General features: G+C 38.1%; 1 protein-coding gene across 2 annotated transcripts; it reads right to left on the bottom strand.

Moving 5' to 3' along the window:
• Positions 1 to 235: 235 nt before the first annotated feature.
• On the bottom strand, positions 236 to 12,193 carry LOC139731541 (calmodulin). 2 transcript variants are annotated; one of them, XM_071642424.1, is made up of 7 exons: positions 11,851 to 12,193; positions 7,154 to 7,174; positions 6,197 to 6,227; positions 3,035 to 3,178; positions 2,259 to 2,385; positions 1,464 to 1,579; positions 236 to 902 (listed from the first exon to the last, which is right to left on the bottom strand). In XM_071642424.1, the coding sequence occupies exons 1-7, from the start codon at positions 11,851 to 11,853 to the stop codon at positions 874 to 876; spliced, it is 471 nt and encodes a 156-aa protein (XP_071498525.1). In that variant the 5' UTR covers positions 11,854 to 12,193; the 3' UTR covers positions 236 to 873. The 2 variants fall into 2 exon arrangements, with proteins under 2 accessions (XP_071498525.1, XP_071498526.1); XM_071642425.1 differs by lacking the exon at positions 7,154 to 7,174 and having other exon boundaries at positions 11,851 to 12,192.
• Positions 12,194 to 16,595: the final 4,402 nt, after the last annotated feature.

Genomic DNA, 16,595 nt, shown 5'->3' with positions numbered 1-16,595 from the left:
CACGGATGCCAAAGAAAACCTGATCATTTCATAACTGATGTTCAAGATTGCAAGGGTTTTACTCCTTCATCAATTGACAATGACAGATCAACATTTGTAAGATCCTCCTCCCCCCCCCCCCCAAAAAAAAAAGAAAAAAAATCACAATGGAAAAAAAAATTCTCATAATAAGGCATTTCTTTTTACTTACGTCATAAAAAAACATACATTAAAGAGGACGTTCAGAGGCACAATATGGATTTTATTCATGTTTTTTAATAGGAAACTTTCCTTGATAAAACAGCTCCATTAATCTATTCTTTACAAGTATAAAAAAAAATTTACTAAAAAGTATAAAGAGTGGTCTTCCTAAAAATTACACCTACAGGCACTTCACAAAATGTACACCGTAAGTACATTTTACATATTCATGTCCTTTCTTTTTTTGTCGAGGAAATAACAATTTTGGCTAACACTTGTTGATGTGAATACAGAAGTATGGTGGAATAGGACTTCCAAGAGCATGCTGGCAATGGTTTCAATCATGTGACCTCGACATTGTTTGATTGCTTGAGTTTCCAAACAGAAATGCTTTACAGTCCCTAAACTACACTTGGGAATGAGCATCATATTAAAAAAAAAAAGAAGAAAAAAAAAATGTATCCCAGGAAGAAAAGTGTGAAATTTCCAATATATGAAGCTCCATCATCCACTTAGCAATGGGTCACAGCATGGCTGTCGTTGCAATTTAAGACTCCTGGGTGCTTCAGTCCACAGACTCAACGTATGTATGTACACATGTGGTGGGACAGCGAGTGAAAACGTGCAGTCAAGTTGCATATAACTTGATTGGAGGGAAAAAAGTCCAAATGAAAGGCCAGATGATTGAAATGCTCACTTTGATGTCATCATGGTCACGAATTCTGTGCACGTAAATGAATAGGAACAACAAAGTGCAAAATTATAAATGTGTTCATCAAATAATATGATTTACAATTTTCAAGTCCAGTGTAGATGCAAAGCTAAACTGTTATGTTTGTGATTAGTTCGAGATCTACACTCCCAAATAGGTTATATCACTAAAATTGGGCACCTTTTCCTACTGTTCATATTTTTCTCAAATGTTCAAGTAACTGTTGCCATATCAATTGATCTCACAAAACTTTATGGTATTAAATATATAGAGCACTACAGTGTGATGTCATAGCCATTCCTCATCACAGAAACTGGCTCTAAGCAACCTTGCGTGTCCTGAGTGTTTATGCTCGCACTTGGTGGAACCCAAGTTATAAAAGACTGTGACTTCATCACTTCAGTACTCTATAGGATATTGGCCATGCAAGGATGTGCTTATCTTCATGAAATGTAGTTCGAAGTGAATGTTTTAGAATGTTTTGTGTGCCTACAGATGTTCTGTGTCTGTAAGAAGTGCTTTCTAACCTTGCAACAGACATGCAACAAAATTATGTATCCGTGAATCCCACCTTCGTAATTGACCTGTCCATCTCCGTCAATGTCAGCTTCCCTGATCATTTCGTCCACTTCTTCATCAGTCAACTTCTCACCAAGATTTGTCATAACATGACGAAGCTCAGCAGCACTGCAGGGACAAGGAGATAGAAGTCAAAGTGTGCTCTGTTCAAATCAGATATCACTAGAGCTTCAAAAGTCATCTAAATTTGCTTTAAACAAGAATTCTTCTTGAATCAAACTGACACTAAGACCACACTTTAAAAAGTGAAAAATTCAATGCCCAAAAATTCCTATCGCTTTAAGGTAAACTCGCATCCCCAGATATCAGGACTACACTAGTCAAAGATCTATCTCAATTAATGCTGTACAACACTTGTGATTTTCCTTTTGTGCAGAGGACAAATAACCACTGATGAGTTAGTTAGATTTCAGAGTTCTTATACACGTACTGTCCACGACCACACTGCATTTAACTGAGGACTGACTGTATTTGATCTACTGAAGATGGCCAAAAGTTTCTTTCAATTACACTTCATGCCATTCTTCACCACCTTAGCAGAAGATGCTGTCCTGTAGGCAATCAAACTTTTAATACAATTATAATGCAACTTCAGGCAAATCAAAATCTTGCATTAAAAACAAGGTTAAAACAAAATTGTCCTTAGGCATCATACAAAAGGACCATTTACAGACAAGACTTTACAGATAACCTACATTCATACCATGCCTTACATATGAATGTTTTCATGTTAACACCCTTTGCCCTTTAGCAGTAAATGGATGTCTCATGCAGATCATCGTGATACCTGATGAATCCATTGCCATCTTTGTCGAACACTCTGAAGGCTTCTCGGATCTCCTCCTCACTGTCGGTGTCCTTCATCTTTCTTGCCATCATTGTCAGGAACTCGGGGAAGTCAATCGTTCCGTTGCCTAGGTTTTAATCAGAAAACAAATACTGCATACAAAAATTGCGTATCATGGATACTGGATTAATGAAATGAATACGTTCTTCCACTGATTCAAGCCTGAAGCTGTGTACTTCTTTCCTTTTAAATTCATTGAACTGTGCCATACACAATCCCAGTATAATGATTGAATAAGGTCCCTGCCACACTAAAATAAAGTACAATGTAAAAGTGCTGTTCATTGACATTTGCACTATGAATAAATTAGCCCATAGCAGGCACTGTACATGTACTTGCATACTGCAGCCCATTGCACAAGCTTTTGTTGGATGAAACGCTTTACTGCAATGTCCTATTTTCACTATTTTTTTTCTAATCCCTGTAGCATCCTTTATCCTACATGGGCTCAGGGCTTTTGTGTTCTGTCCTTATCAACATTGCCTCACCTACAACCTTTTACAGCCCTCACTTACAACCTTTTACAGCCTAAATCCTGGTTTTTCCACTAAGCAATTGTGGTGGTGTGCAGCTGGTGCTGGCCTACCAGCAGTGTTATCTCACTTTCTAATGATTACAAACAGAATGAGGCCAAGTTTCACACTTAGCTAAGCAAAGTTTTACCAGTGTGAAACTGCCTTGTGTGACTTTAACTGAGTGCATTGCAAGGGCCTCACCATCAGCATCCACTTCATTGATCATGTCCTGAAGCTCAGCTTCTGTAGGGTTCTGACCAAGGGATCTCATGACAGTTCCCAGCTCTTTGGTGGTGATGGTGCCATCACCATCCTTGTCAAAGAGGGAGAAAGCCTCCTTGAACTCTGCATGGAGAAATAATTAGAAAAATGCCTTACTATGTAAGGACTTCTCGATACAACCTACAAACAAGAATGTAGTGTATACTTCTCCGATTCAACCTTCACTTTCCATTGTTGTCCACCAATCATTGAAAATTAGCATTTCAGGTAAAACACTTCAGCTACACACACTACGGCATAAGCCATTGTTCAACGCTGCACACTGGCACTGGTCCAACAGTCAAGGACGTGAATGTAAATCACTGTAGGACTGGTAACTTTTTCAGGAATAGACCAGTAAAAAATGGAAAAACTCGGTACCTACTGGTCCAACAGACAGGTCTGACCAGTAGAAAAATAGCAGCGTGAAGCCCTGCATTATTTCATGAATATGTTCACAAATAGGGACTTGTAAGATAATTCCCCAAGTGGTTACATGGTCTGAGAACAACAGTGATGGAATGAGAAATAAGGATTTTCCCTCTTCGGAAGAAAAGTTAGCGATTATCTCCTTGGGCACCAGTTACAGTGTATTTCTGCAACAGGAGGCAACACTTTTAATTTTCAAATATTGGTTCACTCGCTAAAATCATGAAAATAAAAACACCACAAAATACATATTGTGTTTCAGAGCACTATCATATATGCCAAAATTACATAGATTATGTAGGTTGAAGTTTATGTTTTCATAAAGCTGTAAGCATCTTCCAGATGGTGCAATGAATATTTCTGTATTTGAATTCATATTTTTCCATATGACATGCCCACATCTCTATTCATTCATGTCAATGTCATGTCACTTCATAGGATCTTGAAACACATGCATAATGGACAATTTCAGAGAGAAAAAAAAATGTAAATAACCAATAGAAACTTAGTGCATGGCTTGTTTATTATGTGAGCTTTAGTTTCCTGTATTACCCAATCTATGTCAGTGATCTTAATTGTACATTAAGTGAACAAAATATAAATTTTCAGGATATAGGAAACCATAACTCAAGTATGAATGTGGATTGAGTGAAAGCAGCAATATTAGTAGAATACATCAGTGAAAGTTTGAGGAAAATCACATATTCGATTCAAATCGTTTCATCATGTACGGACAACAATATAAAGAAAATATAAAGAAATTTCAATACACTTGTAGTTTCACTTTTCCAGTACAAGAAAGAGCACTTGACTTCCTCCTTTTAGAAAGCAGGGGGAATAAAGTTACTCTTACATGTCAGTAAAAAGTCAATGGAATACATTCCATATGAATTTTCATGGAATTCTCCTTATCTTTTCTTCATATTGTTCTCAAATGATGTCATGAACTGTAGTAGTCTTCTTATCCAGCAATAACAACAAAGAATCTTTAAAAATTCATTTCTATTTATTTGATTGTTTGATTTTCCTCAAGCTTTAACTGTTGTGTCCTACTAATATTGCTGCTTTCACTAAATAAATCCACATCTATACTTGGGTTTTGGTTTCTTTCAATCATAAATTGATATGTCTTTTCATGTAAAGCATCAAATTACCTTTTGGCATGCAACCAGCCATAAAAAGAGCAGTGTCTAAATACCTAGGGCAGCACATGATAAACTCTCAAATGATTTGCTACAGTTCAGAAAACTCTAGCTGTTTTGTGCAAAGCTGCAAGATTGCAGATTAGAAATTGACTCAGACTTGTGATTACCCATGTTCAAATAATTTAGACCACAGGTCTGTTTAAAGTGCCTTGCCAAGAGCAGGGCTACACACTTACCACTGGTCTGACCTGTCCCTATCATATCAAGAGATACCCAGTTTTTCCATTTTTTCCTGGTCCAAACCTAAAATTTCCTTTTTATTTATTTATTTATTTTTAACTAGCCATGTCAGACCAGTGTAATTTGGTAATTCCTGAAAAGTTACTGGCCTGACAGCGATGTTAAGTGTTGCCTATAGCATGCTTTGTCACTGCAAGACAAACCTTTAGCTCTGCCTTTATTCTTTGTCATGCAACCCTCCTAATCCTGCTTCAAGCTACCAGTTTATGCAGTTGGTAACTGCTCCATACACATGCACTAGTATAATACATGCATGACAATCTTTTCACTTTGTCATGCATTGATCATCCCTCGTTCTATTGTAAGACAACCAAGCAAATGACAGCACGTAACAATCAATACAATTAGTGGGTTCAGTAAAACCGTAACCACTTGCACACAAGGCTTATTGACATTGATTGCTGCATGCTGTCAATGTGCGCTGTACACCTGTGCGCACTGTCCATTGAGACAATCTGTTTAATTGGCCCATAAATGTCATCAGCTCTGGCTCTCTGAGCAAGAATGAATTGATTAGGGTTCACCAACCTCAACTCATCTACATAGCTAATGTGTTTGGCATTGTACTCCTGGCTAGTTGGTCTTCATTTTGTTCACTGAGAAGCAACACAAACACACTCCTTTTTTAGAGTGTAGTCAAGCACAGTTTTACAGTGCTTAGTATTACTGAGATTCGGAGGATGACTAACATACTTCCAGGAAACTATTGATATCTACTGTGAAGTTTTAAAAAAATGGAAGTAGTGGCCATCTCTTTCCTCACCCTTCTATTCTCTGAAAAGTTCTACAGTTTGTAGTATTTGCATAGCTCAACCGACAATTCGTATCAGCTAATTTTCATAACAGGCACGCATATTTTTCGCATCACAACAAATTTGACGAAAATGCAATCAGTTTTGCATGGTTTCAATAGCTCAGAGAAAAGAGAAATCACTGTTTGTTTGAAAGTTTCATGCCACAAAAATGGCTGTTGGCTCCAACACCAAAGTTTCATGATCACTGCGACTGTTGGTTTAACAGTTAGTTTGTTTGTTTTTTTCCTGAAATATTTCAATTTACAGAGACATTACAATTGTGAGCAGGCATCAGACACTGTGCAGAACGGTATGCAAAAGCTTTGTTGTACAGGGAATCTAGGAAATATATCATTCCTCGGCATTCTCGACCGCCTTGGCATTGCCTTGGATGCTACCTACTTATTACTGATCATTCATGGCTTTGCTCTTACCTGCAATTTGTTCCTCAGTCAGCTGGTCAGCCTGTGTAGAGTGAGAAGAAGAGACCGAGTTATCATTTTTTCTTTCACAGAGAATATGAAATTAACACAGAAAACATGTGCACTCTATTATGACAGAAATGTAAAAGTACATACAATGTATACCAAAATATATCACATACATGAAGGACAACTGACATTACAATCCAATTAAAAACAGGAGGGTATTTTGTTCTTTTCAAGCACATAGATACAAATTCAATTGTTAAGCAAATGTTAACTTATTCAGACATTTCTCAGTACGGCAAAGACCACAGATAGTTACAAATCACAGTAACTGAGAACAAGTTCATTGACAGTCATTAGTTCACTATGTTAAGTTAGCTACTCATAATCAGCATATACACATTAGTAATTATCACAATGTGAAAAACAAACCAAATATCTGCTTGAACTTCTGAGTCAGACTCTCTTCAGCAAAGGTTGCTCTCCATAAAAGCACATTTAGGTTTACTTCCTTCCTCTCCAACACATCATGTTGATTTTTTACAAATTCCTTCTCTGAGTTCAACACAGTATGGGGCATTTTCTTCGCTGAGCGTGTAAGTGTAATCCTTCTACTGGTCATACAGTTCCCCACAAGAAATTTTAACACAGTGCAACACAAGTCACAGTTTGTGCAAGTTAGCAATCAAGAATGTTTGGTACACACACTTAAATGTAGCTGCTGATACACTATACAAAGTAGTCAAGTTCAAACCCGTTTCAGACCTAAGACTTACAGTTCACTTATGAGTCATTTCTACTCACAAATAAGTGCACAAAGGGAAAAGGAATTTTGCTAGTCATAATGACAAAGGCTGTCACAGAATAGAAATTCAGAATATGGACAGAAAGATATTCAACAGATAAAGAACATATTTCCAACCAGATGACAACATAATTACAAACAGAAGCTGGATTGCTTACATTAATGGTGAGTTCCTGGGACTGGCCGTACAATTGCAGACAAGTAACATTGTGGAGACAAGAAGAATAAAAACGGGGGTGTGGAAGGATGGGGGAGAGGTTCAATAGGAAAGACAAAAGAAGGGAAAAGATTAAACACATTTTGTTGCCTGAAGAAACTGTCTATCTAAAAATGTAGTCAAAGCAGCAAGGCAGCAAAAATGACACACATGCATTTCATACATGTACAGTGACAGGTCAAGATTTCTCTTCAAGCAAGCGGCCATAGCTGAAGAAAACTCCTTACAAATTGGCAGAAAAACGTTCTTCAATGACCAGTTGTCAAGAGCGAACAAATCTCTGCAGAATCTGACCTGCAAGACAGCTGCCTACTTAATCAAGATATCCTCTATCCCTGTACTATCCAATCCGAATCTGATTGCCTATTTGCTTGAAATTTGACTTATGAACAGTCTCTCAATTTACATTTTGCTGACAGAGTCTTCCATAATGTCCAATCCTGGTCACTTGCAAAGACTATTATCAAAAAGGACACCCTGTCATCCCTTTATTTGACACGGCCAAGCTACGGGAGGAGTAAGTTTACACGAGTTAGGAAAGCGTTGCAGGCAGGTTCAGCCACAAGACAGCTGTCAGATTCCAGAAATATTTAGCATAACAGCATGCATCCTTGCAAATGAAGTTGGCAGGCCACCAGCTCAAGTCCCCTCAGACTTGCACAGGAAACCTAAAATCTTGTTCCAAGTGTTGATCTAGGGAGCATGCAACTGCAGCTTTCACAGCACTCCACACAGACAGAAGCCCAGGACAAAACAGACAGCTTAACATACAATGTAGAAGCACAGGTTCATGACAGAGCTCTTTTCACTTTTGGGGGGAAGTGATGGATGAGGCATAATGGAATGATAGTGTGAATGGGTAGAATAGATGAATAAAAAAATGTATTCATGTTTCCACAGGAGAGCTCTAGGAAGCTAACAGAAAAGGCAACAATACAAGTCATGGAGAATGGCTTGGTAATTTAAAAGTCAAGGGACTTAAACTAAAGGGGTAATCTGACTGAACTACAAACCTCTTTTCTAATTATCCTTGAGGAAAACCAAATAACAAAGACTTCTTAGTGCAAAGAATTTAATTACATAATGGATCAGTAACACACCTGTATGAAGGGGAGGGTAATGCTGCATGAATTACATGATGATCATACTTCCTTTAAGCTGATAGCATGAACGGAGGGCTTTGGGGTAAAGCAGCACAGATGGTAACTTCAAACCATTTTTTATTTATCATAGCACTTATTAAACAAATCAGAAATTTACTAGATAGTAAGATATATTGCTGCAATATATGGATACAATATGAACATTTCTTACAAAAAATACTGTGCAAATAATCAAGATAGGAGCAAACATTTTGCATAGTGCCTAGCAAAAACTCAAGTTTGCAAAAATGAATACAGAAGTAGCATTGAACTTTGAAGCACAAAATCTCTGAACTTTTAAAGGACAAGTTCACCTTCATAAACATAAGGATTGAGAGAATGTAGCAAAATTAGTAGAACACATCATTGAAAGTTTGAGGAAAATTGGACAATCCGTTCAAAAGTTATGAATTTTTGAAGTTTTTGTGCAGTAACCGCTGGATGAGAAGACTACTGCAGTGTGTGAATAACTTAGATGTCACATGCGTACAACAATACAAAGAAAATATAAAGAGAATTTCACACAATTTCATCTTTTGAAAAAAGTACACATTCCCCCGACTCGTTACCGACAAATGTTATGGGTAATATTATTCCCCCTGCCTTTAGAAAGAGGCAAGTCAAGTGCTCTATTATTATGCGAAAAAAGTGAAATTATGTTGAATTTTCTTTACATTTTCTTTATACTGTTGTACGCATATGACTCACAAGCTGTAGTAGTCTCCTCATCCAGTGGTTCCAACACAAAAATTTTAAAAATTCATAACTTTTGCATCGATTGTCCAATTTTCCTCAAACTTTCACTGATGTGTTCTACCAATATTGTTGCATTCTCTCAATCCTTATGTTTTTGAAGGTGAACTTGTCCTTTAATGTCTTGCTATATTTTGACAGGATAGTATTACTATACTCACTGGAATTCACTGACAAATATCTATAGTATGATGATGAGGGAAGTTTACCACCCCTGCAAACAAGCTAACTTTTTCATGATTTGACATACAGCCTTAAAATTTCATTTCCACAATATTTTACTTCCTTGCCATTCATTTCATCTCACATGGGAACTAGGATCTAGTTTTCAGTCAGAGAAGGCAGCCAGTGAACACACTACAAGAATTCATTAAAAGGACAAGTTCACCTTCATATCGAAGGATGGAGAGAAAGCAGTAATATCAGTATAACACATCAGTAAAAGTTGGAGGAAAATTTGAAAATCCGTTCAAAAGTTATGAATTTTTGAAGTTTCAGTGCCGCCATCGCTGGATGAGAATGACTACTACAGCTTGTGATGTCACGTGCGTAGAACAATGTAGGGAAAATATGAAGAAAATCCAACCTTTTTTTACTTTTCTCGCATAATGATAGAGAACTTGACTTGCCTCTTTCAGATGGCAGAGGGAATAACATTACCCTTAACATATGTCAGAAGTGAGTTGAGGGAATGTGTATTTTTTTTTCCAAAAATGAAATTTTGTGGAATTCCCTTTATATTTTCCTTTTATCGTTCTACCCATGTGACGTCATACACTGTAGTAGTCTTCTCATCCAGCAGTGACTGTGCAGAAACTTTGAAAATTCATAACTTTTGAATGGATTTTCCAATTTTCCTCAAACTTTTACTGATCGTGATGTGTTCTAATATTGCTGCATTCACTCAATCCTTATGTATATGAAGGTAAACCTGTCCTTTAAATGCTTTTGCCTCAACTCTCTTGACTTTGTATCGCTGCATTGAAGCATGATTCATATCACATCCGTGAGGATATGGTTGTCTCTTCAACCAAGCTCTATAAACATAAACTACTCCTTTCACTCATTCTAATTTATAATTTTCAGTGAGCGTTTAAAGGGAGATATTATGGTTAAAATAGTAGGGATTTCATCAATGGCAGTCCAATATAAGCTACAACACAAATTTTCATCTCAAGAGAAGTGCTACAACTAGATACATGTAGCTCTTCTGGACTGTATACCAATTACTTTGTGTTGCCATAGTATGTACAACATATGTAGGCAGCACTATTACAGCATGAAATGGGTAGACATAATGACAAAATATTTGCCCATCCATTGGTCTCAGTAGGAGAGCATGTCAAAACACAGAACAAAATGCTCAAGTTTGAATTTCTGAGACATTACACCTATTAAGCATGTGGGCACAGCATATAAAGGGAGCCTTTAGTCATAACATAATCAGAAATGTTTTGTGACAGTAGAGCCTAGCCTCAGAGCAGATTGAGGGGAAAAGATCTAGACTAGATGTTCTACTCTAGTGCATTTTTTATTTCATTGCTTGGATCATCGAGGTCACCAGGAAAACTTTATTTCACCTGACAAATCTATTCAGGTTGCCAATTATTTCCTTGACATGCCATGGTCATGGAAAGTCTTCCTAAAAACTTAACATGGTTCCCCAAAACTATCTTGATTTCTATACACAATTCCGCCCAAAGTCAGACATGATTGAGTTAAATAAGAGTAGTGTCTAAATAAGACATGACATGACCTGCGATCTCTGACTCGGTATATGATGAGACAATCTACTAGTATAGTATGAGAGTGAGACAAAAATTCCAACTGGCATGATCTAAGGTTAGAACTATTGATGTTTATAGCATCCACTATGTGACTTGCTAAGCCCAAATAACATTTATATTAATATTATAACGACAAATCTTTCCCACTTGACTATCATCTTCAAATGCCACAACACAATGGATACACTCTTAGGATCAAGTCTGAAATCAATTAGATCTAGATCTAACTGTTAGACTAAGAGGGTTAACATTAGTACTGAAAGTACTCTAACAGTTAGACCCCTTTTGAATCTAACTTTACAATTAGAACAAGTTTACACAAGAAATGAATTGTTATGACTTGTGTGTGAGTGTGTGTCCACTCTGTGTTTGTTTGTTTTTAAATAGCATCTTTTAAAGTAATTTCTTCTTCAAACAAGTTTAACCTCGGCACGTTAGCACTAATGTTAGCAGATTGTGTAGATCCTAGACTTTACTTAGGGAGGGTCTCGACTCTCGAGATGATTGATGGTGTGGCCAGGTCGAGAAGATGGTGTAGGGTCGACAACACTATCGGTTAGACACTAGACTATCAGTTACGTTACCATCCTACGTTTTAATACGCCTACCCTGAGTACTACGGTACAAGTCATTTTCAAGTCAATCAAAAGCTTATCATAGGTAGGCTAGGGGCTAGTGCCTCTTTCTTTCTTTCTTCTTCTTCTTCTTTTTTACACCAGTTTAGTAACGTGCTAAAACTAGAAGGCGTAAGCCGTATAAATACTAACGCCCCAAGTCAAGACAAAGTGTTTGGTCCAGCCAAGAAGAAACCGAAACCTCGTTGCCAAGCCTAGTTACTTCCTTTCTATTGCCAATTGGTCCATCTAACCACCACTAACTACAAGACCGAGCGTCTGTCAAGAGAACTTGAAGAGGTCTCGAAGAGATCGCATGATAAGATATTGCCCTCAACTTACCATTTTTAGAGAGTTAGCGTGCCGGACTGGAGTTACTGTTGGAATTAAGTCGTTAGGGATGTCCCGATTTCTTCACTTAACTTCTTTCCCGAAGCTCAAGAAAACCCTCGGAAACGATGATGTCTTCTCCAATGATATACGCGACGGACGCAATGGTCAGAATTGTCAGTTTGTTACGCCTTCACACTGTGTTACTGCTTGACTGCACTGGTCACGGCGGCGGCGAACGCACAGTAGGACTCCTATACAGCTTCATAGAAAAGATGAGATGGAGATAACAAATGCTACGCTACGCACTTCTTCCCTCGCGCTGACGAATGAGGGACAAAAAACTTCGAAGGAGCGAGCGGAAGAAACGGGAAACACACAGTAATCATAGGCGAGGCGTTGAAGCGGAGACGCACGCGCGTGTGCTCGACGCAGATTGCAGATGACGACGTACGTAACCACGTACGACGAGCTAGCTTGGGGATGCTGAACTCGCGGCGCGGAGTAGCGGGATGTGGTGGCGGCAAAATAGGGAGGGTTTGCTAGTAGCATGCATAGGGCAAACATGACGTTCCATTTTCAAATCTCAGGGAAACCCCGGCAGATCACCGCGCCGCAATGCGACATATCATTGCGCATTGCGTCGGGGCGACTCCTCTGCATCGCAGGTATTTTCCTTGTCAAACAGCCCTGAGGTCGGATGATGCGCACCGCAGCCGGCTAATCAGGGAGGAATGAGGAGGAGAAGGAGGAGGAGGAGGCAATAAAAAACGAAAATCGTTTCAGAAGCGGTCCTCCAGCCACATGAAACGGTTTCATGTGACGCTCAAACAACACGGTCGGTTCGTCTGTATGATAAAAGAGGATCATAAAAGTTATTGGTCTTATTACTAAGTAGTTTTTTTTTTTTTTAATTTTCACGAAGACCCTTAATGGAGGGTACAGATCGGAATCCCCTCCCAGACGAAGAACGGGGACGTTTCACTTTTGTTCTCGATCTCTGAGGATGTTTCACAAAGAATTAAACATGTAAGCCTAAATGTTAATCTTAATAGCTAAAATCAATCTAAATTTATGGAATAAACACGCTGTCTGTGTCTTCGATCATTGGTAGGCCTATCAGAACTTTCTAAAGAAAAATTAACGTCTTAGAGAAATTCTTATGCAGCCATTGATAATGCCAACGGAAATTGTTTAGATTTTTAAAACAATTTGAAGTGGATTCTAAAAACATTCAATAAAACTGAACAGAAAAACCAATGGCATACCATAATTTCAAATTGATCTGAACTTAGGCCTATATTTCATGAAACCCCCTGGTGATTGAATATCTCAGCACTTTGTTGTATGCCACACCGGCGAACCGATACGTATCACTTTTTTTTTTTGGGGGGGGGGGGGGGGGGAGAGGGAGTCAGCCTCAAGCAGCCTTGTGGTGAAAAATTACGTGCTCCCGAATATTTACTGCCAGAAACAAATGAACATAAACGAACAGGAAAACACATTTTGTGTATCATCAACGAAATGAAACATGTTCAGTTGCCAGGGAAGACCGAATGGATAATTTTGTGAATATTCGTGCAAATTCTTTATACTGTTTGCTTACGGAAATTCCATTTCAAAGTAGGGTCTACAAAATATCATGCTGCAGTATGATTTACCATGACAGTTCACATGGCTTATTTCATATTTACTAAACCTAGTTTTCGTCGAGCTGCATTTGCAGGCTCATATAAAATTTGAGGGTTTTGTTTTGTTTTGTTTTTTTGTTCTACGATTGACTGACTGCATCTACATAAAAAAAAACAGCAACAGACGGTTGGTTTTGGGTGGGTTTTTTTTTACAGTTCTGTTTTGCTGCTTTTGTCTTTTTTTTTTTTCCTGTTTGAGGAACCCACCTAATGCACGTTAGGCAAATATTTAAACGCCCATCATTGTTTCGCGTTCTGAAGTCAGTTGAATTCAGCCAAGTACTACTACAAGACAACGCTTACCAAGGAGTAAGTGATACCGATATACCTCCTTGGCCCTTTGATACCGATACCTCCTTGGCCTTTTGATACCGATACCTCCTTGGCCCTTATACACCAAGCATCCCACAGGGAGAAATAAACACAGGGAACTATTCCATGATATTGGAGGTTCTAACGTAAACTAAAACACTATTTTTATGTCATGATACTTGAGGGCTTTTTACACTTGTAAAATTTTGCTTAGCCCCGGACCAACGGTGGGGCTAAGGGGGGGGGGGGGGGGGGGGGGGGGGGGGCCTTAGCCCCACCGTTGGTACGGGACTATCCTTAGCCCACTTTCTGTTTACACTCGTTTTTGCCAAAGTGGGCTAGCCCCACCGATAGTACGGTACTATCTGGCCTTGCAAAATAGCAGGGGTTAGCACCGCAATTGCGGTGCTAGCACCGCAATTGCGGTGCCAAGCAAGTGAGTGTAAACAGAACGAAAAAATAATCCTGGGCTAAGCGACGGAGACGAAGTCCGACCCTCACTGACCAATCAGAAACGAGGTAGTCAAGTGCTGCCGGTGCGTGCGTGTACGTGTACAGTACACAGCGTAATTATGAATATTCATGTGGTTTGGAAAGTCCGGGGCTAAGAAATAAGAGTGTAAAAAGGTCAGTTTTCTCCTTAGCCCCGGACAAGAGATAGTACGGGACTAATTGGCAAGTGTAAAAAGCTGAAAAAATTGGTACGGGACTAACGATAGTCCTGGGTCAGAGAAAGTCCGGGGTTAAGAAACACAAGTGTAAAAAGCCCTATAGTGTTCAACCGAAAGTATGAAACCAAAACAGGCTGTTGTGTTTTGTTATACTGTTTATATTTTGATACTAAAACCACTTGTATTTTCTTGCGGTGTGGTGTCCTAATATGTGAGTGGATCTCTCAGGATCTTTACCTTCCGGAAATTTTAGCTTATCGAGTAACCAATTACCTTTCATTTGAAGCCCTTCTCGCTCTAAAAGAATATGATTGTTTCGGTTAATTATACATTTACATGAAAGAACTGTAGAATTGCTATATATCACGATTGATTCTTAAACTAGAATAGCAATACATGAATGATCAAAGTTCAGGTCTCTCTTTCAACATTATGCAATATTTCTCAATCCACCCCCCCCCCCCACACACACACATTATAGGCCTATATACATTTTAATGATTAATGAATGCGAATTCTATAGTCTCTCTCAACCAACATAGAGTGAAGTTCAAAGGTGTCATCACAGTAATAAAGATATTTCTGCTGTTAAATTTTCCCAACACTTGATGGGTTCATTAATGAACAATTAAGGCACTGCAATATATAGACAGCTTCTTATAACTCGAGAATTTCATCTTATAACGGAGCAGTCTCCGTGGACTTGTGAGTAATCATATGACAATATGGAACTCCGTGAATCATTTTGATAAATATACGCTGACTCTGATTTCACTATTATTTCTTTGTTTAGCTTTTATCATAAAAGATGGTATATATAGGCCTACTCAGTACTTCAAGAAGTAGAAAATGGCGTATATAATCCTCAGCATTTTGTTGTTGTTGTTGTTGTTGCATATAGATATTGCAACTTGAAGTGCAAATCCCTCCATCGAATGTTCACATTTTCAAACGGTCAATTATATGAAATGAACACGGAAATTGATTTTTAAAAATCGTTCTGAAGCTTTACAAGGTTTTATTGAACATTGATATGGTCTGAAACAAAATCATGAATACATAATTATGAAGTAATGTCATCATAACAATTTTACTCTCCTTTTAATTAGTTTGTTTACATTTTTTAATGCAACCAAGATTATAATAAGGCCTTTGACTGTTGTCAACACATTAACTACGTTCGCGCAATATTATTGTGGTGAGAGAGACACACATTTGTTTTTCTTTTTTTTTTTCATCCCGTGAATACGTATAGGAAAAGTCTGTATGTATGAGAATATAGGCATTACATGATAATTATATACTTGTATCTTTAATATATTGCTCACCTATTCTTATGAGTATAAATTACTCAGAGTGCGATCATAATTTTATTGCCAGCCTATGTAGAAGCCGCGCAGTCACTGTTTCGTGAACTCCTGTCAAAATTTAAATGTCAAAATTTTCTTTATACTATGAGATTATGCTATAATATCCACAGTCCGATTTTTAATGCAGCACCTGATATAATTATGTCCTGTTGTATAAAGTTTTAGTTTTACAGAGAGAAACGCAGTATGAAATTGCGTTTCTTCTAACGTTATTGATGGCCTCGTTAGTGGCGCAATATGGAGTAGGCCTACTGTTTCCGTTGACCACCGTATCAACAAGGAAGTAGGCTATTGTTATAAGTCAAACATGACGTAATGCAGGAGAATCCTATTAAGATGCCCTTCTTTCACAATGAAAGAGTCACGGAAGAATTCGTGATCCGAGTTTGTTTTATTTGTGCAGAACGGTGGAAATGCTTTTTACATAAATATTATGTAAAAAGTATTTCCACAGTTTTGCTCAAACAAATCAAAATATGTAAAAAGCATCTCCACCGTTCTGCTCAAACAAATCAAACTATCATGAATTCTTCCATGACTGGGCCTTTTTTTTTTTTAAAGTAATAAGCAGATGAAAGTTATGTTCTGCCGGCAGATGACGTTTTCACGGCATGTGCTGTGCTTTTTGCTGAAACTTTTACTAGCAGTGGGCCCTACTTCAATCAGCTGATTCGATGCGGAACAATATGATTACAGTACCCGTAACTGAAAAT

This window comes from Diadema antillarum, unplaced genomic scaffold (genome assembly GCF_040938485.1).
Source record: "Diadema antillarum isolate AM-2024a unplaced genomic scaffold, OU_Dant_1.0 seq00000377_RagTag, whole genome shotgun sequence".
Lineage (NCBI taxonomy): Eukaryota > Metazoa > Echinodermata > Echinoidea > Diadematoida > Diadematidae > Diadema > Diadema antillarum.
Note: the sequence above shows the minus strand (reverse complement) of the source record. Positions and strands in the feature narration are given on the sequence as shown.